At 43.0% G+C, this 25,368-nt stretch overlaps 1 protein-coding gene across 1 annotated transcript; it reads right to left on the bottom strand.

Annotated features, from left to right (window-relative positions):
• Nucleotides 1-15,604: 15,604 nt before the first annotated feature.
• Nucleotides 15,605-23,358, bottom strand: LOC143925552 (olfactory receptor 1M1-like). Its single transcript, XM_077450031.1, has 2 exons — nt 23,301-23,358; nt 15,605-17,288 (listed from the first exon to the last, which is right to left on the bottom strand). The coding sequence occupies exon 2, from the start codon at nt 17,285-17,287 to the stop codon at nt 16,265-16,267; it is 1,023 nt and encodes a 340-aa protein (XP_077306157.1). The 5' UTR covers nt 17,288; nt 23,301-23,358; the 3' UTR covers nt 15,605-16,264.
• Nucleotides 23,359-25,368: the final 2,010 nt, after the last annotated feature.

The raw sequence follows: 25,368 nt of genomic DNA, 5'->3' as shown, positions 1-25,368 counted from the left end.
CACAGTGCCAATTTAATTTCTACTTTCTGAGAGGTTGTGGTAGGGGTGAGTCATGGCACAAGGAGGGGGTTCTGTGAGGACCAGAGTGAATGAAGATGTTTACTGTACACTCTATTACTCCTTTGTTAGAAAGAGCCCCCCCCAGGTGCCATTGAACACTGAAAGGGCCTCTGTTAGAGTCTGTAGTGTCTATTATTGAGACCCCCTCCTCCAGATTCCATTAGAAAGCGTCCCCTTCAGGCCCCATTAGAGTCTAACAGAGTCTAGCAGTGCCCATTAGACAGTCTGTTGCAGAGAGAAACCCCCTTCCAGGTCCCATTAAAAAAAGGCAGAAGTTGTAGGGGTGGGGTCAGGGGCGGGACACAAAGCAAGGGCCCCCTGTCAGGTCTCGCCCCTATTTGGTCCGGGGGCCCAGAGTGTTGTTAGTCCGCCCCTGGGTAAGTGTCCTAATAAAAAATTCAGCAGCTACACATATACTGTAGCTGCTGACTTTTAATATTTCTTTGCTGGGGGGGTGAACCCCACTTTTAAGTGGGGGGAGTGGTGTGGAGAAGTCCTTGTGGTGTAGAGATTCTGTGTCTTCAGCTAGCTTAACAAGGGCTCCAAGAGATTTTGGTATAATACGCCCCTTTTTAACTAACGACACCACCAAGCTTCTAATTCACTCCCTGGCCATCTCTCGCCTCAACTACTGCAACTCCCTCCTCGTTGGATTACCTTTACACAGACTATCCCCCCTCCAGTCCATAATGAATGCCGCTGCCAGACTCATCCACCTTACCAGCCATTCAGTGTCCTCCACCCCTCTCTGCCAATCCCTCCACTGGCTTCCACTCACCCAACGCATAAAATTCAAAGTACTAACAATAATTTACAAAGCCATCCATAACTCTGCCCCCAACTACATCCCTAACCTAGTCCCAAAATACCAACCAAACCGCTCTCTTCGGTCATCTAAAGACCTCCTGCTCTCTAGCTCCCTTGTCACTTCCTCCCATGCTCACCTCCAGGATTTCTCCAGAGCTTCTCCCATCCTTTGAACTCCCTAACCCAATCTGTCCGACTGTCCCCTAATCTATCCATCTTTAGACGATCCCTGAAAACCCTTCTCTTCAAAGTAGCCCATCCTGCTTCTAACTAACACTGTTTTACTTTCTCCATCAGCTCATCCCCCACAGCTATTACCTTTTGTATCAATTGCCCCTTCCTTTTTAGATTGTAAGCTCTAACGAGCAGGGCCCTCTGATTCCTCTTGTACCAAATTGTAATGTAAATGTAATCTCTGCCCTCATGTTGTAAAGCGCTGAGCAAACCGTTGGCGCTATATAAAACCTGTATAATAATAATAATAATAATGGCTCCATAACGTTGCTCGATCGCATAATTGTCAGTTAAAATAACGCAGTGCCGTATCACAAAAAATGACCAAGCATTTCTGGCAGTGGCCATCTTGAGTAAGGGTAGATGATGCACATAGCATTTACTGGAATCCATCTGCCCTTAGCTCAGGCATGGCCTGAGCTGAGAATCCTCCCTCGCCTCCTGGAGACTCCTGTGATGTATGACATAATTTGCTTAGGCATTTAAACCAGGAAGTAACTAAAGAAATGCAAAAAAAATAAAAAATGTAATGCAAGTAAATATGATGTACACTTTCCTATCTATGTACTAATGCCATCAGCATAAGGATTAGAAATAGAACTTAAAGTGGAACTTCACTCTCTCAGTTAACATGGACTAGTAAGTGACATTCCTGGGTGGCCATAGGAGGGTAGTAGCTCTATTTGTATGTGAGCCGCCTAACCAGAGCAAGCAAACTTTTTTAAATATTGCTTTCCTTCCCTTTACTATTCTGTATTAATAAGAATTTTGAATCCCAGCACCTCTTATGCCCTGTACACACGATATGATTTTCCGACAGCAAAATCCATGTTTTTTTTTTCCGACGGATGTTGGCTCAAACTTGTCTTGCATACACTCGGTCAGACAAATCTTGCTGAAAATTCCGAACGTTGAGAACGCGGTGGCGTACAACGCGCATGATGAACTGAGAAAATTGAAGTTCAATAGCCAGTGCGGCTCTTCTGCTTGATTCCGAGCATGCGTGGAACTTTGTACGTCGGAATTGTGTACACACACACACACACACGATCGAAATTTCCAACAACAGATTTTGTTGACAGAAAATTTAAGTTCCAGTTAATTCCAGTTCTCAAATTTTGTGTGTCGGAAATTCCAATGGAAAATGTTCGTTGGAGCCTACATGGTCGGAATTTCCAACAACAAGCTCCCATCAAACAATTTCCATCGGAAAATCCAACCGTGTGTACGCGGCATTCGATTTATCCCCTTGAACTACCAATTCAATTCTGACAGGGCTTCCAACAGTGCAAGGTCCTAGAGCAGGGGTCCCCAACCCTTGCCACCGGTCCGCGGCCAGTTGATGACAGCTTTCGTCGGCCGGAAGGGAGGAGGAACTGGGAGAGGACAAACAGGCATGGCCGTTCAGGAGGAGATGAGCGGCGACCGTGGTCCACACATTCCTATCACAGACTGCGGTAGCTGCTCACCTTCTGCTGTGTGGCCATGCCTGTGTGTCCTATCCTGGTTCCTCTGCCCACACGGCTGACAAACAGGCATGGCCACACAGCAGAAGGTGAGCAGCTACCGCAGTCTGTGATAGGAACGTGTGGACCACGGTCGCCGCTCATCTCCTCCTGAACGGCCATGCCTGTTTGTCCTCTCCCGGTTCCTCTGCCCACCCGGCTAACAATGTCATCCAATCAGTAGGGCAAGGGGTGGGAGGAGCTGCAAATTGGAGTGGAGAGCTCCTTCCGCCCCCTGCCCTGCTGATAGGATGACGTTGTTGGGCTTTTGGTGGGATACAGCACAGGACACAAGGACTGATCACAGCCTCTGCCCTGCCAAAGGTAGGAGTCATGTGCAAGGGAGGAATACATAAGAATGGGGAAGTGTCATGTTAGAGAGGAAAGGGGGGGGCAGACTGCAGGGGCAATTAGATGGAGGAGGCTGTGATTGCAAGGGGCACTGTAAAATAAAGGGGACTGCACTGTAAATGGGCACTGTAGTGATTACAGTGCCCCTTTACAGTACAGCCTCTTTAAATCATAGTGCCCCCTTTACAGTGCAGTTCCCTTTCCTTTACATTAATGTAATGGGGATTGCTCTGCAAAGGGGGAACTGCAATGTAAAGTGCCCCCTTTATATTAATGTAACAGGGATTGCTCTGTAAAGGGGGCAGTTTACAGAGCAATCCCTGTTACATTAATGTAAAGGGGCACTGTGATGTAAAGGGGACTGCACTGTAAAAGGGCACTGTTATGTAAAAGGGGGCTGTGAAGGGGAACTGAGGACACCAATATAAAGGGGGGATTGTGTTGTAAAGAGGGGCTGGGGACAGTCTCTGTGAATAGCCCCTCCTCCCCGATCCTTGGTGACTGCCGTGAAAGTGGGCCCTGGTGCCAAAAAGATTGTGTACTCTGGCATCCTCTCCTTGGGGATCTCTGTTCTAAAGGGCACTCCCCTTCCCACAGCGCTTTAATTCTAATCTACAAAACCAACAGAGTTTTGTAAAAAAAAACAAAAAAAAAAACGAAGAAGGGTTATTAGAGGTAATAAGGGTTGTATAACATTTTTAATACAAACTTTTAGCATTATGAAAGCTAATTTTGATTAGCAGCCAATTTCAGTGAAATACTGTAGAATCATGTAATTTAAAAAAAAAGTTTTTTTAACTGAAATTGAACAAACCTGACGCAAATCGTAAAAGTTTACATACAAATGATTAAATTGTTTTTCTTAACTCCTTAATTCCCTTCTTTTTTTTTTCAAATTTCTTTTTAATGTTCACTAAAATTGGATTTTCTGATGGGAAATGTGTGATGACAGGCAATCCGACCGTTTGTATGTTCCATCGGACAATTGTTGTCCGATTTTCCGCAGACAAATGTTGGCTAGAAGGTTTTAAAATTTTCCATGGACAAATGTCTGTTGTGGGATTTTCCGAGCGCGCGTACACAAGTCCATCGGACAAAAGTCCAACGTACAAACACACATGTTCGAAAGCAAGGACGAGCTGGAAACGGTCGGTTTTGTAGACTAGCGTTTGCCATGTCACAAATGATAATTCTCCATTACAAATTATGAAATCTCCAAATGCAGCGCACATTCTCTTCTTCTTTAATGGGAAAATAATGAAACTGCTTTGCTGTTGATACTGATGGAGTTATTGCAAACACATTTTCAAAGGCTTTTTTTTTCTAGTGATAAAGAAAAATATTATTATGCTTTTTTTTTTTTGGGCAAGTTACCACAACACCATTATCCTATGTCAATTTTACATTGGGAGTGGGCAGTTAGTTTATATTTTTTTAAATGTGTCATTTGAAGTAAAACACATAGCCAAGTATTATGCTACACAATTTTTTTTATTGTGCATTACAAAAAGAAAACAAATAAAATTAGAGATACTATCTGCCAATAGAACTTGTCCTGTGCATGTGTCCTGCTTCTTAATATAGGGGGCAACAATGCCAAGAGTTGATGAAAACAGGGGTCCGTCATCCGAAGATAATTCCGAAAATCATCCGGATTATTCTCCTGGAGCTCCCGCAGCAAAGGCATATGACATAATTGGTCACGATTAATAAAGCAACCAATTTTTGGTCCAAGAACTCCTCCTTCTCCTCCTGTTCTTGGACTGGACTTGGGTTTAAAGTAATAAATCCAAGGCCAATAAATAACACGTGATCTCCTCTGATTCCGCAACATGTCTGGTTGACGAATGGCCGTTCAAAACAAACTGAAAAGCACTAAATGAAAAGTGTGAATCAACACTCACCAAACTACTACTAAAATTAAATTAGCAGAAGGAGCCCAAAGGGTGGCACTAAAGAGCTCAAAAACCACATAGTACGTGACTACGTTCATGTTTATTGGCTGACAATTCCTTGCTGTTTGTATGCAAGACAAAATCCAGGCACACTCTTTCGGACAAAAGTCTGAGGTTTTGTGTGCGGAAAATCCGATCGTGTGTATGAGGCTTAAGGGTCATATAAAAAGCCCTGACAGCTCAGTCCTGCAGATTACATAAGGAGAAAGCAGCTCTATTTGTTTTTAGCACCAAACTGAATGGTAAAGGAGCTCAAATTGGTTATTTTATGTGGTCATATGATGAACAATTAAAGCAATTTCAGAGGCCAACAACACTTCCCCTTCATCAGTGGTCAGTGAACTTCAATTAGATAGATCTTAAATCAGATTTTTTTTGTGTTAATGAGTCCATCTGATGTTTCATTTTACTGAGTCTGTCTAATCCTTGGTAAAGTTTCTCTGAGCCCTGATGAAGGGGGAGTGTTTCTGGCCTCCAAAACGTGTTGTCTCTTATACGCTTGGCTGCTGTTAGGAAGGCTGTACTGGGCTGTACAGAGCCCCATGACTTCTGACAGGGCCCCCAACCCTGCCTCCACTCCCCTGAGGTGCATTGAAACAGCAGCACTGATTTTACCTCCTTACCAGTAGCGTCACTAGGGTTGGTGTCCCTTGGTGCAGGTTGGGGGTGGCACAGGGCAGGTTGGGGTGGTACAGGGCAAGTTGGGGTGGTACAGGGCAAGTTGGGGTGGCACAGGGCAGGTTGGGGTGGTACAGGGCAGGTTGGAGTGGTACAGGGAAGATTGGGAGTGGTACAGGGCATGTTGGAGGTGGTACAGGGCAGTTTGGGGGTGGCACAGGGCAGGTTGGGGTGGTACAGGGCAGGCTACTGGTGGTACAGGGCGGGTTTGGGTGGTACAGGGCAGGTTGGAGGTGGCACAGGGCAGGTTGGGGTGGCACAGGGCAGTTTGGCGTGGTACAGGGCAGTTTGGAGTGCTAAGGGGCAGGTTGGAGGTGGTACAGGGCAGGTTGGGGGTGGTACAGGGTAGGTTGGGGGTGGTACAGGGCAGATTGGGGGTGGCACAGGGCAGGTAGGGATATGTGACAGTGTGCTGTGCAGTAACTTATAGCATACCTCTGATTACCTCATGTTTGCAGATAAAGACTCGGGCGGGTGAGTGAGGCTGCTGTATCCTCGGCACTATCTCCTTCATCTGTGGGATCGGCGTGAAGGGGTCTGTGGGAGGAGTGGAGGCAGCCACACCCCCAGCCCCACCCACCTAATCCGGCTGCCAAGGGAGATATTGGAGATCCCTGAGTGACACAGCTGGCGAATGTTATAGGCAGCCTCCCCCTGTCCCCCGAATGGCTGAATGCCCTGCTCTCCCCACTCCACTGCAAGCCATAGCGTTTTGTGGTGGCCCCGGTGTCACCCCTCTGGTGGGTGTCACCCGGTACGGGCCACACCCCCATAGCAACGCCACTGCCCCTTATGCCCTGAAAATTAAAAGAAAAACCCTGGGACCCATGTTGACCTGTTGGGGCCCAGCGAAATGTAATTTAGGCCCTGGTAAACAACTATGAGCGGGGGGTGGTCTAGTAAAATCTATTTATTTTTTATTTTTTAAATCTATTTATTTAGGAAGAAATTAAGAATAAAGTTTCCCTGGGCCCTCCCTGTTTAGCTGATGAGATCTGGGCCCAGTACAACAAGACCAGCTGTACAGCCTTATCAGCGGCCCTGCTTTTATGTGATCATATGATGAGCAATTAAAGCAATATGGACTCTTTTACCATTGGGTACTCCTGTTGTATTTTTTATGCTTTGTATTGTGACCCTCCCACATGCTAAAAAAAAGTTATGTCCTTAGATTAATTAATTTAGCTATGTTATTTCTCCCTCTTTATTTCATACATTTTTTTATTTTTATAAGGGTGCCTTCATGCAGTCACATTACAGCGTGATATATAAGGTCTGGGCAAGTCTATCTGTATAAGCTACTCAATCAGACACCATTTTTTTTATTGTACATATTTAATATTCAGAACAATGTCATTCGTTTACAGTATCCCATTTAGCTGTTGTAATTTTTTTCTAAAGAACAGGGAAACAGTTAATCAGCTAACAGAGTTTAATTCTGGTTTTACACATAGCTACATTGAGGTGTGGGCATTGGAGATTAATTTGAAATATTCTCTTGGTGTAAATGGTAATCATTGAGCGAATTATAACAACCATACAGTAATTGTTTGTTTTTCTTCCATCCCTAATTAAATGATTTCACTAAGGACGTTTCTTTTGTTCAGAGAAAAACATTTTAAGTTTTGCAAGGCTGGGCTCAAGGGAGAGTTTAATGAGCCAAAGATTATCCCTCTTGATAGTAAGAGAAAAAGTTTCTGAAAACAAAATAATAATATAATAATTTTCTAATGCAACCAGAAGGCCTTAGCTGTATGCATTGCAACACTATCAATACAATAACTTTGTAATAGTAACTATAAACTGTAAATGACCACATTATTGTGTGAGATTAATAATAGGAAAATATATTTTATATTATTTAATATATATATATATATATATATATATATATATATATATATATATATATATATATATATATATATATATATATATATAAATAGTAATAATAGAGAGATTTTGAATGGGAAAATTCACAGGGAATTTCACGGTGGTTTATATAAATGGGCAAAAAAAATTATAATAATTTTTTTTAACATATATGTCAAATTAACGCACAGTCTATTAATAGTAATAATAAAATAATAGTAATTATTGTAGGAAATATATAAAATAATAATAATAATAAAAATAATAATAATTATAATAATAAAAATAAATACTACTTCTACAACTAATAATAATATATTGAAAAGATGCAACCAATTATCCAAGGTCATCAGTGAGTACAGGCTGGTGTGAGAGATTCTTGAGACTGTGGGCTACTGTCACCCCTCTTGTGCTCGAGTCAGTCTGTCCAAAGGGGACGTGGTGTCTGATGTCCTGAAAAGCTCAGTCCACTATTTGCTGCAAGCAAGGACTGTTTGCACACATTATTGCTCTGCTAAATCCCTTGCAATAGAGTCAGTTCTACCTAAAGGGAATTCACTACTAAACCGCTCCTGGAAAGCTTGGTCCAATATTTGCTGCAAGCCAGGACCCTTGCTCACCTTACTAAGAGGACATTAAAGAGGAAGTAAACCCTGATGGGTTTACTTCCTCTTTGATTCCCTGCAAAGGTAAAGCATAATGGACTACTATGCATTGCATAGTAGTCCATTATGTGTCACTTACCTGGCACAGGAGCCGCTGTCCCCTGTAGTCCGGAGCATCCATCTTCTCGGTGGGTCTCGCTGCTCCGCCGCTGTCATTTGGCGAAGCTGCCACTCCTGCGCATGCGCACAGGAGCCGCCACTTGCGGCATATCGCCGTTGACAGCGGCGCGCTCAGCGGTGCCTGTCTTTCGGCAGATATTTCTTTGACTTACAGGTAATCCTAGATTAAGGCTTACCTGTAGGTCAAAGTGGTTTGTAAGAGTTTATAACCACTTTAATGACTCGTTTCCACTGAGCTGATCGGTTCGGGTTGATTAGGTATGGTACCCTATTTTTTTTTTCATTATGAAAGCGGCCCATACAACCAAACCATACCGCACCATTCATTGTCCTGCTTCAGATGTGGGGCCATAGAAAATGGTACGGTACAGTTAGGGCGGAGCTACTGGCATTACACAATACATTCCACCAATTGGCGGACAGAAAAAACGTCAATGCTCACGTCAAAGGCATTTTTTTAAACCCCGTATGGCCCCTGGTGGTCCAACTTGCAGTGGAAACGCTCACCTGAATAGGCCAGACCATTCTAACCCTTCTAAACTGTACGGACCTGAACCGTTCTGCTCAGTGGAAACGAGGCATTAGTGTCCTAAAGTTCACTACCAGGAGTTACTAGATTATCCGACAATTACCCTGAACCTATCCAGGTTCAAGTTCTGCAATAAAGAATCAGAAAAGCATACCCCTAGGCAGTTGACTGGGCCAAAGGAGTGACTGTGTGCCTGGCTGAAGGGCAACTACTGGTAAAAGAACCCAGAGAATCTATTCGGTGGCCTCTGCGGGGGTGAGCTCTACATTTCTTGTCCCACAGAAATTCAAACTCAAAAGCCCCATACACACTATCAGATTTTCTGCTGATTTTTTCCTTCAGATTTACCAAAACCATGTAGTAGAAGGGCCTGCCTGATTGCATACAAATTGAAACTCCTAAGGTTTGGCCTCATATTATATGGTTTTGGTAAATCTGAAGGAAAAAATCAGCAGAAAATCTGATAGTGTGTATGGGGCTTTAGATTTTTTTTCACTTGCTGTTACTGGGAATGGACGTGCAGTAAGATTTTCCCACTGAAGACACAGCCCGCAATAATAGCTTGAAAAAGGTTCTATCTATTAAGCACTTAAGCCCCAGACTATTTTGCTGGCCAAATGACCAAATGACCAAATGAGTACTTTTTGCGATTTGGCACTGTGTCGCTTTAACTGACAATTGCGCGGTCGTGCAATGTGGCTCCCAAACAAAATTGATGTTCTTTTTTTCCTCACAAATAGAGCTTTCTTTTGGTGGTATTTGATCACCTCTGTGGTTTTTATTTTTTGAGCTATAAACAAATAAAGAACAACAATTTTGAAAACAAAATATAATTTTTTACATTTTGCTATAATAAATATCCCCCAAAAATATATAAAGAAAAACATTTTTTTCCTCAGTTTAGGCCGATATGTGCTGTTCTACATATTTTTGGTAAAAGAAAAATTACAATAAGCGTTTATTGATTGACTTTTTACTAGTAATGGCAGCGATCAGCTATTTTTATTGTGAATGTGACATTATGGCGGACACATCGGACATTTTTGACACATTTTTGGCACCATTGTCATTTATACAGCAATCAGTGCTATACAAATGCACTGATTCCTGTGTAAATGACACTGGCAGTGTAGGGGTTAACCACTAGGGAGCAGTGTAGGGGTTAAGTATGTCCTGGGGAGTGATTCTAACTGTGGGTGTGGCTACGTGTGACATGTCACCTCTGCTCCCGATCACAGGGAGCAGAGATCAGTGACACTGTCACTAGGCCGAACAGGGAGATGCTTGTTTACATTAGCATCTCCCAATTTTTCCTCTCCGTGAGATGATCGCGGGTATCCCCCGCGAACATTGAGTCCACGGGATGCGCATCCCGACTCACGGAGCTTGCCGCGGGCGCATGCAGGCCACCTCTTAAAGGCAACGTACAGGTACGTTAGTTCGCCTCACGCGGATATACTGCGGCAAAATGGCATGTACAGGCAATCGGCAATCGGTTAAACTTGACCTCCATGCTTCCCTATAGTCTTGCACATTTGTACAGGCTCTTTTCCTGTACTAAATTAGATTTCTCAGATTTCACTGCACACTGTGAGCTTTTAGAGCTGCAGCAAGTCAAATAGAGCCCACCTCATTTCCTGGCGGGAGGACATCCAGCATCTTTTCTTCCCAGCCTGATTGTCCCTGGACCATCTCTTTCTTTCATTGGATTGTAGTTCTTTCAATCATGTAGGCCCACCATCACATGTGGGCCATACCTAGGTAGGTCTTCAGGCAAATATAGTCTGTTATTTTTATTTATTTTTTAAATTAGGGTTTACAACCGCTTTAAAAGGGCTTCTCTAGTGCTACACTAGACATACATGCCTATACGTACCTGCTCCTGTGCCATGCCCACTTTTGCACAGAGCGGCCCAGATCCTCTTCTTCTGGGGTTCCCCACCAGTGCTCCAGTCCCCTCCTCTTTATCAGGTGCCCCCCAGGGTGAGCCACTTTCCCTGGGGGGCACCCATGCAGGCTCGATCCTGAGTCCCGCTGCTGCCTCCACTGACACAGACAGTGGGACTTGGCCCCACCCCCCACTCTGTCACTGGATTTTATTGACAGGAGCGGGAGCCAATCAATCTGTCCAATGAGAAGAGAGACAGCAGCTGGAGCCACTGCCCTTGTGCGCAGTGCTGGATCAAATCGGGCTCAGGCAAGGAAAAAAGGGGGGGGGGGGGCTTAAATACATTAAGGTGAAAAACCTTGAGGCTTTAAAAACATTTTAAACCGCACAGTAGAATATAAAATCCTGGACACTATTTATTTTTCCTTCCCCGGCCTTGATGGAAAAATAGAGGATGATAAAAGGCACCTAAAAGGTAGTAGAAGCCTCAGACTTTTAGCCTCACCCCCCGCCAGTTACTATCTTCAATACAAAAGGATTGGTTGATGTTTTGTTAGAGACCAAGAGAGGAACTTCATTGGCTGCCTTTCTAAAGCCTATTTTTAGCCATGCCCACTGGCACCCTGGTAGAGGGGAGAAGAGTCTGGAGATGGAGAGCCATGTGTAGATTGGAGAAAGGGGTATTGAGTTTCCAGGACTGAGCAATTCTGTGCTAAGACAGGTATACCAGGATGCTCAAACAGGGGACACAGACACTGTTACTGCTTCCCAAAGACTGCTGTGTGTGGACAGAGCAATGTGTCCAGAGATCCAGAGAGTAGCATCACAAGTATTGTGTTTGCCGGGAGGAGAGACAAAGAAGCTGCTGACTCCAGGGGAGAGGGACCTCCAAGGGCAAAATTGTGGTCTCCTGGTGGAAGAAGCTCAGCTGTGTTATCATTATATGAAGACTGGCTAAAACAGGGGGGCCCCGTGTGAGTGTGGTGAGCTATCACCTGACCTTTGGGGGTTGCACCACTACCAACACCTGTAGTGAGAGGTCTCTTGGCCACCTGAGTTATCCGTACTTACTATATTCTGGTTGAGCCCTCCAAAAGGAGATCCAGGGCCTTCATCTGTCAGACTCTATATAGACCCACCAACCAGTGACATAGGCAGGACATCTTATTTATTGATAGGTTACATAGCTAGGACTTTTTCTCTCTACAGTTGTGTTTAATATTGCACCTGCAGTTATCTTTGCTATGGTACTATTGAGTTTGTTGTTCACCTATTTTTCTGCAGTGCATTTACTTGTTAGTAAAGCGCCAATTATGGTACCAGGAGTGTTGGAGAGTTTGGGTTCTGCTAAGGCAGGTCATCACTGGAGGAAGACGGGAGGATCCATCTATAATCGGCTCTTACCGGGGTAGTACTACACTAGAAACGTTCACATCGTCAGACTACCGCCTCCTGAATGCCTGTTTTTTGATCCAAACCCAAGGGATATTTTGCATTGCAAAAAGGCACCACAAACCATTCTCCACATTTGTGCATGTTCTCTTGCTGTGTAAACCCCCCTCCTGCCCAGACCAATTTTCAGCTTTCAGTGCTGTCACTCTTCGAATGACAATTGCACGGTCATGCAAGACTGCACCTAAATTAAATTTTTATATACAAATAGAGATTTGCTAAACAAAAAAAAAGACAGAAAATTTTGAAGAAAAAAAAAATCATGTTTCATAGTTATACAATTTTGTAAACAGGTAATTTTTCTCCTTCATTGATATGCGCTGATGAGGCAGCACTGATGGGCACTGATAAACTGCACTAGTGGGCACTGATAGGCTGCACTGATGGTCATTGGTCACTGATAGGCACAGATGAGGCAACACTGATGGCCACTGATAAGATGCCACTGATGGGCCCTGATGTGTGGCACTGATAGGCACTGAAAGGTGTTACTGATAGGTACCACTGATAGGCGGCACTGATGGGTACTGGTAGGTGACACTGATGGGCAGCACTGTTGATGAGGCATAGATTGGTGACATTAATAGGTGGCACTGTGGGCACTAATAGATGGCACTGTGGACACTGATGGTTGGCACTGGTAGGCGGAACTTTTGTGCACTGGTAGGTGGCACTGGCATGTGGCACAGGCGTGCACAAATGAGCTGCCGGCTGCTCTCCTTGATCAGGACTGATGTCCCTCTGACAGCCGCTGGAGATCGGCTTTTTTTCCCTCAGCGTGAGGAGAAAAAATAGCTGATTGTGGCTCTGTTTACATCACATGATCAGCTGTCATTGGCTGACAGCTGATCACGTGGTAAGGGGTCGGGATTGACCCCTTACTCCGATCAGCTGAGTCTCAGACTCCCTGATCACAGAGCGCACCGCACGTGCCCCGCAGGGGGTGCGCAAGCCGCTGGAGCACAGGAGGACATCTATTGACACCCTCCCGACAAAGTAGGTCTGCGCTGTAGCCTTCATTCGGCTATAGCGCGGATCTGAAGGGGTTATTCAGATATTGCGGTAGACGGTTCAGCTAACCATTTGGCCCACACTCTTTTTTAGAGGAACCCCTGTGAAGATAGGAGTATAGTGTCTTTATAAAGAGACAATACATTATTGACATGCATTTTCCATAGAGAGAGGGAAGGTGGGGCCATTTTTTTTCCACAAAGTGTAATCATTTTCCTGGCATAGAAGAGGAGAAGTTCGATCAGAGTTCTTGCTGCCACCCTAGGGACTAATTCTTCCACCAATCCCAATAAACATATCTGTGGGGTTGGGGTTATATCAATTCCCACTATGTCCTGTATTACAGAAGTTATTTGTGTTCAGTACACACTGATTGCGGGGCAGGACCAGAAAATATGTATGAAGTCACCCGGGGCCTGGCCACAGCGCCAGCCCTCCGAGGACAGGGAGGTTTACTGCAGCTCCTGACTTTTAATATTAGGACACCTATCTGTCCTGGAATCCAGCGATATCAACATTGCAGCCGATGTTTCCATCGTCTCTCAGGTGCTGCCGCCGACATTGCCTGTAAAGGGAAACCGGCAGTGAGGATTTGACCCCCTCAATGCTTACTACTATTTGAGCTTGGGGGGGGCCGGCCTTAGAAGTGAGCATTATCCTAGAGCAGCAATTTTTCCAAATGCCCCCCTATGGTTGAATCCCACTTTACTCCAGTTCTATAAATTACCTGAACCTATTGTATGGACTAAGTATAATGTTAAGTTGGTTTCTCAGGTCGTAATTATTCAGAAGTTATCCTCCTTCGCTTCACTCACCTTAAATTTTAATTTTCCCAGTTCTCATTTCTTTAGATATTATCAGCTTTCCCAAGCCTTCAATGCCCAGTTTCCACAAACCTAACCCAATGATCGAACAGTCTATTTTGGAAATGGTACTTCGGCCTGATTGTTCGGAGAAACCTACTTCCAGATTGTATCAAACTTTTTAACAATTTCTCCCCCGGTGTTAGAGGACCTTATGGCGAGATGGCTGCGGGACATTCCTGATTTAGACAATGATGATTGGGATGAAGTGTGGGATTCTCCCTTTCGAGCTTTGGTTTCTTAAGAGACTGTTTAATTCAATTAAAATTGGTTCATAGAGAATATTTTACACCATACCGACTTCACAAGATGAGCCCTACATGTTCTCCCGACTGTTGGCTGTGGCTCTGGGAGATTTCACACACATTTTCTGGACTTGTGCATACATTGTAGGGTTTTGGATGGAGGTGGTGGCTTTGTTAAAATCTATTTTACATGCTCAAATGCTGGTTACTATGTCAGTAAGATTAAAGGGTTAACCAAACCCAACAAAGTCCTCACTTAGAAAAAAGCTTTTGTGACTCAAAATGTGCGCTACCAAATGGTGGTACAGTACGTTTAAAGGGTTAAGGATATTCTTCCAGAGTCAGAGTTGACATTCGTTAATATTACTCCGTTTTATGCCAGAAAAGCTATTGCCCTGTATTGGAAAAAGCCTTTCCCGCACACATTAGTATACCGGAAACAACTGGTTAATAATAGTTTACCATTACATAGAGACACCTATGTGAACAGGGGTTGTCCCCGTAAATACCAAAAATTTGGGCTAAGCAGTTGGAGGAGCCCTACACGGCACCCCCCAACAATATTGACTTCTAATCTTTAATAGTAATTTTTAGATATGATATTGATACATATATTGCTGATATCGATAACCACTTGCCGCCCACTGCACACCGATATATGTCGGCACAATGGCATTGGTGAGCAAATGGGCGTACCTGTACGTCCCCTTTAAATGGCAGGACCCACTGACTCGATTTCCACCGGTGTCCCAGTGATCGTGTCACGGAGAACTGGGAAGTGCCTATGTAAACAACGCATTTCTCCATTCGGCCTTGTGACATGAACGAGATCACTGCTCCCTGTCATTGGGAGCAGTGATTGCTGTCATGTGAGTGAAAGCCCACCCCCCCCTCAGTTAGAATCACTCCCTAGGACACATTTAACCCCTTGATCACTCCCTAGTGTTTAACTCCTTCCCTGCCAGTGTAATTTGCACAGTAATCAGTGCATTTTTATAGCTCTGATCGCTGTATAAAGGACAATGGTCCCAAAATAGTGTCAAAAGTGTCTGATGTGTCTGCTATAATGTCGCAGTCATGATAAAAATCAAAGCTCGCAGCCTTACTAATAAAAAAAAATAATAATGAAAATGCCATAAAACTATCTCCTATTTTGTAGACGCTATAACTTTTGCGCAAACCAATCAATATACACTTATTGCGTATTTTTTTTTTTTTTTTTTTTTTTTTTTTACAAAAATATGTAGCAAAATACATATCGGCCTAAACTGAGGAAAAAATTTAGTTTTTTTTATATATTTTTGGGGGATATCTATTAACAAAAAGTAAAAAATATTGCTTTTTTTTTTAAAATTGTCGCTCTTTTTTTTGTTTATAGCGCAAAAAATAAAAACCGCAGAGGTGATCAAATACCACCAAAATAAAATGTTATTTGTGGGAAAAAAAAGGACCTGAATTTTGTGTAATGTATTTGTGTTAGTTTTGTTGATTTAAAGGAAAAAAAACAAGAAAGAGATTTAAAAAAAAAATATATATATATTATTTCCAGTACGTGGGTCACGCTACATTTATGTCCAAAAAAAATAAGACTATAGTATCCTTATTAGGTTATCATAATATGAAATCCTTTTCAAATACAGCGGGGTTGATTTACTAAAACTGAAGAGTGCAAAATCTGGTGCAGCTGTGCATGGTAGCCAATTAGCGTCTAAAAAAACGAACTGGAAGGTGATTGGTTTCTGTGCAGAGCTGCATCAGGTTTTGCACTTTCCAGCAGCAGCAGCCAGTCCATAAGGAGCGCCGCTCTCCTAATTTCCATGCGGGGTGCCGGACTCATAGGTTTCTATGTGATTTTTTTTCCTTCTGGAAGCACATGGTTAAAGCGTGGGGCTCTAATTGGCCTCAAAAAGATTGGGCTTTGTGCGCAGAGCACTGCACCCCAAACCCACCCACTTGTGATATTAGCGAATCAATATTTAATATTGTCTTACGGCTTCTCCTCCTGGCCAATTAGGAAAGGAAGCAAATCTTAAGATCGGATTAGCCAGGAGGAGAAGCCGGGAAGCCGCGACCGTGGATGGGGTGAGTGCGGACCTGCCGGGGGGTTTGTTTGCTTTGCCCCCCCCAAAAATCTTAGAACCGCAGTCTTAACATCTTTATTCTGTAAGCAGTAAATCAAGGGATTCAAAGCAGGTGTGACTGCCGTGTACAGAACGGTGAGCACCTGTTCCATCACTTTGTAGTGAAGTGACCGCGGCATGATGTAGACGCCTATACTTGTGCCATAAAAGAGAATTAGCACAGTAAGGTGCGATGAACAAGTAGAAAAGGCTTTTCCTCTTCCCTCCTTTGATTTGATATTAAGGATCACACAAACTATTCTGATGTATGACAACAAAATGCATATAAATGGACAGAGCGCAAGCAGCAATATTTCAATATATATTTCCATAAAAAGCACTTCTGTATTGGCACACGAGATCTTCATGATAGATTTGGCATCACATAAGTATTGCGGGATTATATTGGAGGGACAGAAATGTATTTTGGAGGCAGAGATTGTGGTCATTATAGAGTTTGAACACCCTACAATCCATATAGCAGCGGTGATCTGTATACAGTGATTGCGGTTGAAGACTCGATGGTAATGTAAGGGTTGGCAAATGGCAACATAACGATCGCAGGCCATTGTGAACAACAGAAGATCTTCTATACTGCCAGCCGCCCAATAAAAACCCAACTGGATGAAGCATTGTATGAAGGAGATTGTGTAATTCTCAGTCAATATCATGTTCAGCAGTTTCGGGCTCGTTGATGTTGTGTAACACAAGTCTACCAAAGACAAATTACAGAGAAAGAGATACATTGGGGTATGGAGATGATTATCAAACCATATTACTAGGATTATAAAGGAATTCACGAGCATACCTGTTAGATATATCAGAAGGAACAAAAGAAATAAAAAAGGCTTGTCTGCTTCTCTGGTGGAAAATGGCAATAAGTGGAACATTTGAGGAGATGTCTCATTTTCCATAAAATTCAAGCCTTCCATTCTATAAGGAAAAACAAAAACACTATTTAAAAGAAATAATTGATCAAATTCTAAAGCAGGTGGCAACATAGCAATACCCAGATATTCCACACTCACTTTCCCACATGCTCACCTTACATTGAGGTTGTACTCTTATCAAAAATAACCTGGTCTCAAAACACCAACCTACTCGTTCCCTTCATTCCTCCCAAGATCTCCTGCTCTGTAGTTCCCTTGCTACCTCCTCCCATGCTCGCCTCCAGGACTTTTCCCGAGCCTGAGCCTCTCCCATCCTCTGGAACTCCCTACCCCAATCTGTCAGACTAGCTCCTATTCTGCTTGCTTTTTGACAATCCCTGAAAACCCTTCTCTTCAGAGAAGCCTATCCAGCCCCCACCTAACAACTGTACTTTTACTTTCTCCATCCCCCACAGTTATTACCTTTTGTTATTACCTTTTGTATGGTGCTTTTTCAACAAAGCACCCAAGCGAAGATCCCCAAAAAATTGTAAAAAAATGAAGAATAATGTAAAAAAATAATAAAATAATAAAAAGAAAAAAACACTGACACTGTCCACTGCCATACACACACCAATCTGTGCCCTACTGACACTGTCCTTTGTCCTAATGACTGACCCCATCTACTGTCATGCTGACACCAATCTCTACTCTACTGACTGACATCAACCTCTGCCCTAATGACATGTGAACTACTCTACTGACACCATCCATGTTTTACTACATTTTAAAATGTTTGTGTGTGTGTGTGTGTATGTGTGTGTGTATATATATATATATATATATATATACACACACACACACACACACACACACACACACACACACACAGGGCTCAAGTACTTTTTCCACAACAGGAACTCAGTTCCCATTAGCAGCCGTGTCCTGCAAGACTTTGAAGTATGCAAGCTGTGTGGCAGGTGCTACACCAGCAGCCACCGACACAGCTCGCAATAGTAAGTGCCACACACTTGACCATTCAGGCATTGCCAGTAGGGGGCCCCATGACAGCTTCCGTTTCGATCTACCTGTCAATCACAGCTAGCTGATGGGTAGATCAGCTATTCTGCTCACAGGACATGCAGGGAGAGATGTGAGCTGAAGGAGGAACATCAGTTTGGGTTGGTAAGCTGAGCACAATACCTGGCAAAGTTTAATACCAGGAGGGAAGTTTATGTGGAAATATGTGAAGGGTTGGAATAGCAGCGAGTGTATGTTAGCTTAGGGGGCTGCAAACTCTGCAGGGCTCTAACATACATCTCCTAAGCAGGAACACATCACTAACTCCCCAAGCATTCTGTCCAGATAATGTGCAGTTCATTTATGACCTTTCCGTTTAACCCTGTGTTATCCAAACTCTGCTCAATGAAAAGTGTAAACTCACCACATAAACACTCTATATACAAAATAACATTCCCCAATAAAGATCAGAACATGATGTTCACATTTGCATGGAAGCACAATGGAATGAATGCTGATTATTCAGAGAATTACTGTATTTATGTTTATTGAGGATTGTTTTTTTTATGTACTAACAGTTAAGCTTCATACACACAATACGAAAATTGGATGAAAAATACCACTGATGAAGCGTTGGTGCATATGAGCATATTTTTTTTTTTTATCGGTGGGGGAGTGGATCTAGGGTGGAAGTTCCCACACTTTTTTCCACAGGACTTGACCTATATATATATATATATATATATATATATACACACACACATATATATATATACATATACATACACACACAGACACACACACATGCAGTTTTGGGGTACACACCCTAATGCAATAGGCTGTGTACACCTATCCAGTGGCAGCCCACTCATTAGGGGTGCAGGGGCGCTGCCCCCTAATCCATGTGCCCGGCCCCTAATCTAGATGCAGGGTGCTGGACGCATTGATTTCAATGTTTTTTTTTTTTTGTTTGTTTTTTTAGAAGCCTGAGGCTCTAATTGGCTTTAAAAAGGATAGGCTCGGGGGGCAGTGATCCCACCCACTTCTGTGATGTGTGCAGCGATGGTTGGAGCGGATAAGCAGTGGAGAGGAGGAGTAGAGGAGTGAGCATGCAGTCTCCAGTGGTGACATGTGCAGAGGCAGAGTTCTGTGCAGCCTGAGCTGGGAGAAGAAAGATAGTGATGTCTGTCATTGGAGTGTGTGGCAGCCTGGCTCTGTCCACCTGGCTGCTCTCCTGCTGCTTCGTCCATCTGCTGTGCATGGATTGCACGGTGGCTGACAGGGAGGGGAAACCACGACTGTGCATGGGGTAAGTGCGGATCTGGCGGCATGGGCCCCCAAAAAAATGGAGGCTGGCTTGCCCCGCCCCCCAAAAAATTGAGCAGTAGTCCCCACTGCCTATGTCAGTGGTGATATTCATGTAGGCTCTGTGGCTTAAGCCTGGTACACATGGGCTGCATATTGGCCAACATGACCGCTTCAACAGAAACTGTTTGACATTCTGCTCACATGTAGATCAGCCTATCTGGCATCCAATCAGTGCTGCCATCCAATGACTGGAAGCTCTGACCAGTGTGTTTTGGCGGGGAAGCAGACCCCTGGTTGGAACATAGTACATCGATTTATCTGCTGAGCTATTAACATTGCATAGTTATTATGGCGAGCTCTTCCTGAGCTGCTCAGTTTTTTTCTGTTCAGCCCGCTGGGTTGAATAAAAAAAAGCTTAAAGTGTTTGCCAGGCTTAACAAATCTTGGAGCTGGTCGGTCTCTAGTGGATTAAGACATGGATTTCTTTCCTCATAAAACATATTTGTACATACATGCTATTTTAATGGGGTCACACTCCTTCAAAATATTGGCTTGGTACACCTTTGAAGAAGAAAGGAGAGCAGTTTTTGGTAGAGAAACAAACAAGTTTTTAAATAGATTATTAAATAGCTCTGAAAGCTCAAATATGACAAAGTTAGAGATATATTTGTTTCCAGGTATAAAGGAGCAAAGGAGGCTATCTGCACATACACCCATCACGATTCAGTAGCTACTTGTGCAGTAGACAAGAGAGGAACTGTGGTCAGACATGTACTGGCCATTGGGACTACAGGGAGTTTCCCGGTGGGCCGATGGCTCAGTGGGCCGGTTTCAGTGACAAAGTAATGGCTGCGCGGCTCGCCCTCAACTTCACGCAGTGATGTGACAAAGATGAGAAAAATACAGAGGAGAATAAGTGAAATAATAAAAGAGGTTAGTGAGGACTCCTTATGTTATGCTACTTATGATTTTTTGCACAATTGCGTATAGTTTTATATACTGGTTTTGTGTTCGTTTGCAAAATTAAAGTGGGCTGGTCTGGATGAAGTCCAGGGATAAATAGTAACATGATGGGAAAAGGGGAGGGGGAAATTTTGGGACTTTAAATGAGGTCATAGCCTCCATCCCTATCAGATATAAGATATAAAATTAAAAACAAGAGCTAAGCGGGACTTTAAATGAAGTACGGGGTCTTTTATTGAAAAAAAAGGAGAAATATTGTTATGCGATTATATGATGCGACAAAATTACATGTATATTAAAGAGGTGCACAGACAGACACATTATTAACATTGACATTTTGTTTTATATAATCTTACTGACCAATACAGAGTAGGTTATAAAAGCGCACCTCCATTATATACATAAGACAACCAAATATGGAAATAAATTAAACAAATAATACAATGTAGGCAACAACTTTGAATCTATGACTTCTTGGTTGTTGCAGTGGATTAGTAAAGAAAAAAACAACATAGTTGATGCAATTTTTCAAGAATTGATGCTAGTTGAAATTGGGGTACCAAAATACACGGCGATTATTGGCTCTACGCGTTTCGCGGCTTACTACCGCTCGTCAGGAGCAAGCTCGTGATTGGTCTGAAAATACAGAGTAGTGGTAAATTAATGTTTGCAATGATGGAACATGGGGAGATTGAAATACCCCTACCTAGTGGTCACTTACACATAGCCATGCAGTCAAAAGTGCAGCGCCGAAAGCCTAGGCACCCAAAGCGATGATACGGGAGTTGAGGAGGCCCATCCAAGGGCGAGGAGGCCCACAGAATGCACACACAGGCAACCACCGGGACAACAAGGGCGTTTAGTAACTGAAAACGAATATAGAAATATAAAACTGAGCCTAATGGGTGAAAAAATGCATGGTGAGAACTACAGATAATCTGAGAATTGTGAAAGAAAAATGCGTTGAAAAAAGAAAATGTTGGGGTGGATGTGTGATGAGTGTAGGAGAGGGTTAGCATGGGAAAGGGGGGAAGGGGGGAAGAGGGCGGAAGAAAAAGGGGAAGGAGGGGGAAAGTGGCTGTGTATGACATGACCCAGTCTGAATGCCAGGTGACGGAGTGAGTAGTGACAGAAAAAAGTAAAGAAAGAGGGACATATGGATTGATTGTGCAAAAATACCTTGTGTGTGGAAAAAACGCGAAAACAAGGGGTGACAGTGTATGGTAGGTGAATAGCCCCAGTTGTTCCGGGTCCCGCCTGCCGTCGCCAACCATGGATACAGCCAAACCGCCGTCTGGGGGCCCCCAGCGTCACACACTCAAGGACACCAAATGGAAGAGTGAGCAATGCCAGACCCGGGATATATACATACTCCGAGTCAGCGTCCACACCCACACTCCAGGTGAAATGAGGATGTAAATCAACCTAGCCTGAAAGGCGGCACCCATAACAGTGATGCCGTACAAACGGTGGTGAAAGTGTGACGCCGATACGCAGTGGGTGAACGCGCCCCGCCTCCCAGCCAAGAGAAAAAAATAAATAAATAAATAAAAAAATCTTGGATGAGGAGGGCGGAGGGCGTCCCCCAGTGCGCATCGCAACTCCCGATCATGACAAAAAGGAATGCAGCGATGCAGACGACACCAACACCACCCGACTGCATAGGTGCGTCAAGGACCGAATAATGCAAAAAAAAAAATTTTTTTTTTTTTTTTTTTAAAAGATTTTGGAACAAACAATAGAAGCTGCTAAATCTAAAACAATGATGAATAATAAGATACTTTAAACAATATGGTCCAAAAAAAAAACAAATAAACATTGGCTTAAGTATGCTTCCCTTTGTCAGACAGCTTCTATTTAAATATTTTTTTGATTCAACAGGTCTGGTAGTTATCAGGCCTGGGTGTGGCAAATCAAATGTAACTTAGCTTTCCAAAATGTGATTATTCACAGTTCATTAATAATTTAGCAAGGGGGGGGGGATTACTTTTTCACATAGGGTCAGGCAGGTTTGGACAGCTTCTTCCCTTAAAGTGTTACTAAACCCACAACAGTAAAATCAGTCTGTATATGTTAAAGCATGCTTGTTATATTGACGGTGGAACCTAAGGGGTCAATCCTTCACATTGTGTAAAAAGGATGTTTGATCCTGTTTTCTCTGATTTTCCCCTTCTTCTATGGTCCCCTAATCATTTCCTGATAGAAAAGAGCATTGAATGGGAAGGGTGTATGAAGGTGTAATACATTAATGCAAAAACAGGAAGATATTCAGCAAACTGAAAAGAACTGGAGATAAACAAGTAACAGTTGGGTTGACATGAGCATAAAGGAGAAAAAACACAGATTGGACTGGGTGAGGCAAATAGTTCCAAAACACGGTTAGGAGGGCTTGTTGAGTAATAGTGTATACTGGATGTGTTGTGTGAATGTACATACCTCACACTGCCTGATATTCAAGTCACCTTTACAATAAAGCTGCACTTTTTATACACATCCTTTATGTGAAGGGTCATGGATGGTGGCCACATTGATAGCATCCTACAGAGTTAGGTACATCTTTGCTCGTGCAGTTAGTGCAGCAAACACTCTACCGATGTGTTTTATTTTAACCCAACTTACCCAAGAGCTTGTTAAAGTGTGTTCCTTTATCACCCTTTAAATAAAATAAAGATAACTTGGTTATAAATATGTATTGAACAGCTACACATTTGAATAGCCCTCACCCAGAGGTGGCATATGTGTTCACATAGCAATGGTAGAGATCCTCTGGCATAACAGCTCTTACCTTGAACTGAACAGGGTACCTGTAAAATAGATGTTCAGGTCCGTAAGCAGAAAATGACAGTAATCCTAGCTTTAAATAATGTTTTCTAGGCTCACACAGTCATAGACACATTATCTAGAGGGAATTTTGCTCATTAAGGGAATTATATCATTGCTTGTTATACCCCGAAGGTTATTTTTATGCCGTTAGGTCACTGGAGATAGGTACCAATCAAGAAAAAAAATGGAGAAAAAAAGCTTTCTCAGCCTTCCTATCATATCTTGTATGGGCTTAATTTTTTTGTTGGTATACAGGTCACAGGAAGGGAAAGAAGGAGAGATATCTGCATGCATTGATCCCAAATCATACAATTTCAGCTAAGAAACTGGATAAATCTGCATATCAGACAGATTTACAGAAAAAAAATATTTAGGTAAATTAAAACCAAATTCAAAATCCTCCCTTGCAGTGCAGCACAGTTAAATGTTTGTTAAGTCTAGGGAAGGCTAAAAGCACTTTTACTTTTCTCATCCTCCATTTCCCTGGCAAATGGTACCCCCCCCCCCCATACTTTAGTAATGGACTGTCCCTCTGTGTCCTCACATTCATTGCAGGATTATGGTCCATGCTCTGGTGTGGCAGTCCGATCCCTCTGACATTATCAGTGTGCAGGAAGGAAGAGGCTGCAGGGATCGATCCGGCAGCACGAAGGTGCCAGCAGCTAAAAAAAAAAATTATGTGTTTTATGTTATCAGTTAATGAAAGAAAGGGGGGGGGGGGGTGTGTTGCGCTTCCTAAATTCAAATAAGCTAGCAAAAATAGAAATGAATCAATAGTGTCAAAACAAAGAGGTGCAATCGTGCTTAATCAAACAATCAAAAATTGCATCCAAAGTGCATCTGTGCATAGCATAAAATCAAATAATTCAAAGTGCATCTGTGCATAACTCCAGTGTCAACAACAGTGATACTGCGATAGGCAAAATAAGGTGCATATAGTAGAAATTATTATACATAGAGTGCATGTAACAGCTAGAATATAAAATATAAAAAATAGCAGCAGCAAAAAAAAAAAAAATTTTTAACAATAGCAGCAAACAAGTGAGTCTAATTAAAGTGTCCCATACATAGTCCAATCGTGAATATTAGAATGCAATATCACAAAATAGTAAGGTGCAATGTGCCAAGCCAGCTCTCTTCCATTCCAGTGATTTTTCATGTAAGTGCTGATCACACTAGGTAATTACCTCACTGCTGCAAGGTATGCAGCAAAGAAATAGCCTTTTGCAAGAAGCACTTGAAGCAAGGGGATGACTGGAGAGAGGAACTTCTAACGATACCACAAATCATCCGATTTCCTTGTGAATGTTACCAGCGTATGCACTCAAGGGATAGATAAATAACATCCACCATAGTGTAGTATGTAAAACCATCAACTTTATTTAAACAGATAATTATCTACTCACAAGTGGATACAGGTAGAGTGCACAGCTAACAGTAGACCGACAAGCGTCTCGCTCGGGTGTAAACGTCACTTCCGGTTTCCTACGCGTTACGTCACACAATGACTTCGACTGGGATGTTTCTAAGGCGGCCGGAAGCTGTTTTTGAGAGCACTGGGCGGGCATGTTCCGCCCTTCATTAGCATATTATGTTGCATTCGGGGCATGTTTCAGAGGGAGTGAACGGACCAATAGGGCCAGGCGGATATGTCCCGCCTTCTGTTTACCTATCACACTGCGTCGAGGCTTGTTGTAGACAGGGCGGGCGAAAACGGAGAAAAAATTTAATAAATAAACTTACTATAAAAACGATGGACAAACAGAGACACCAGGTCCATAATAGTAGAAATTGCAACAGAGACTATTTACCCAACATCACGCCATTTGGTATATGCTCTCCCATCATAGATAGAGGCAGGCCCTATAGATTAAAGTACAGGACTACGCCGGCGGCCATTTTCTTGGAGACTACAGGTCTATCTCGGGGGCAGCCATTACTTTGGTGGTAGAGATCTGTTCATATACTAAGGCATAGGATCGTCGTCAATGATGGAGACAACCATTTTTTCAATAGTGAATGAATGAATG

Source organism: Lithobates pipiens, unplaced genomic scaffold (genome assembly GCF_037356315.1).
Source record: "Lithobates pipiens isolate NorthernLeopardFrog02 unplaced genomic scaffold, aLitPip1_a1.2 Scaffold_22, whole genome shotgun sequence".
Lineage (NCBI taxonomy): Eukaryota > Metazoa > Chordata > Amphibia > Anura > Ranidae > Lithobates > Lithobates pipiens.
This window is presented reverse-complemented; position numbering and strand designations above follow the sequence as displayed.

Excerpts from the sequence above, each read along its gene's own strand:
- LOC143925552 (XM_077450031.1), bottom strand. The coding sequence starts at position 17,287 with ATGGAAGGCTTGAATTTTATGGAAAATGAGACATCTCCTCAAATGTTC.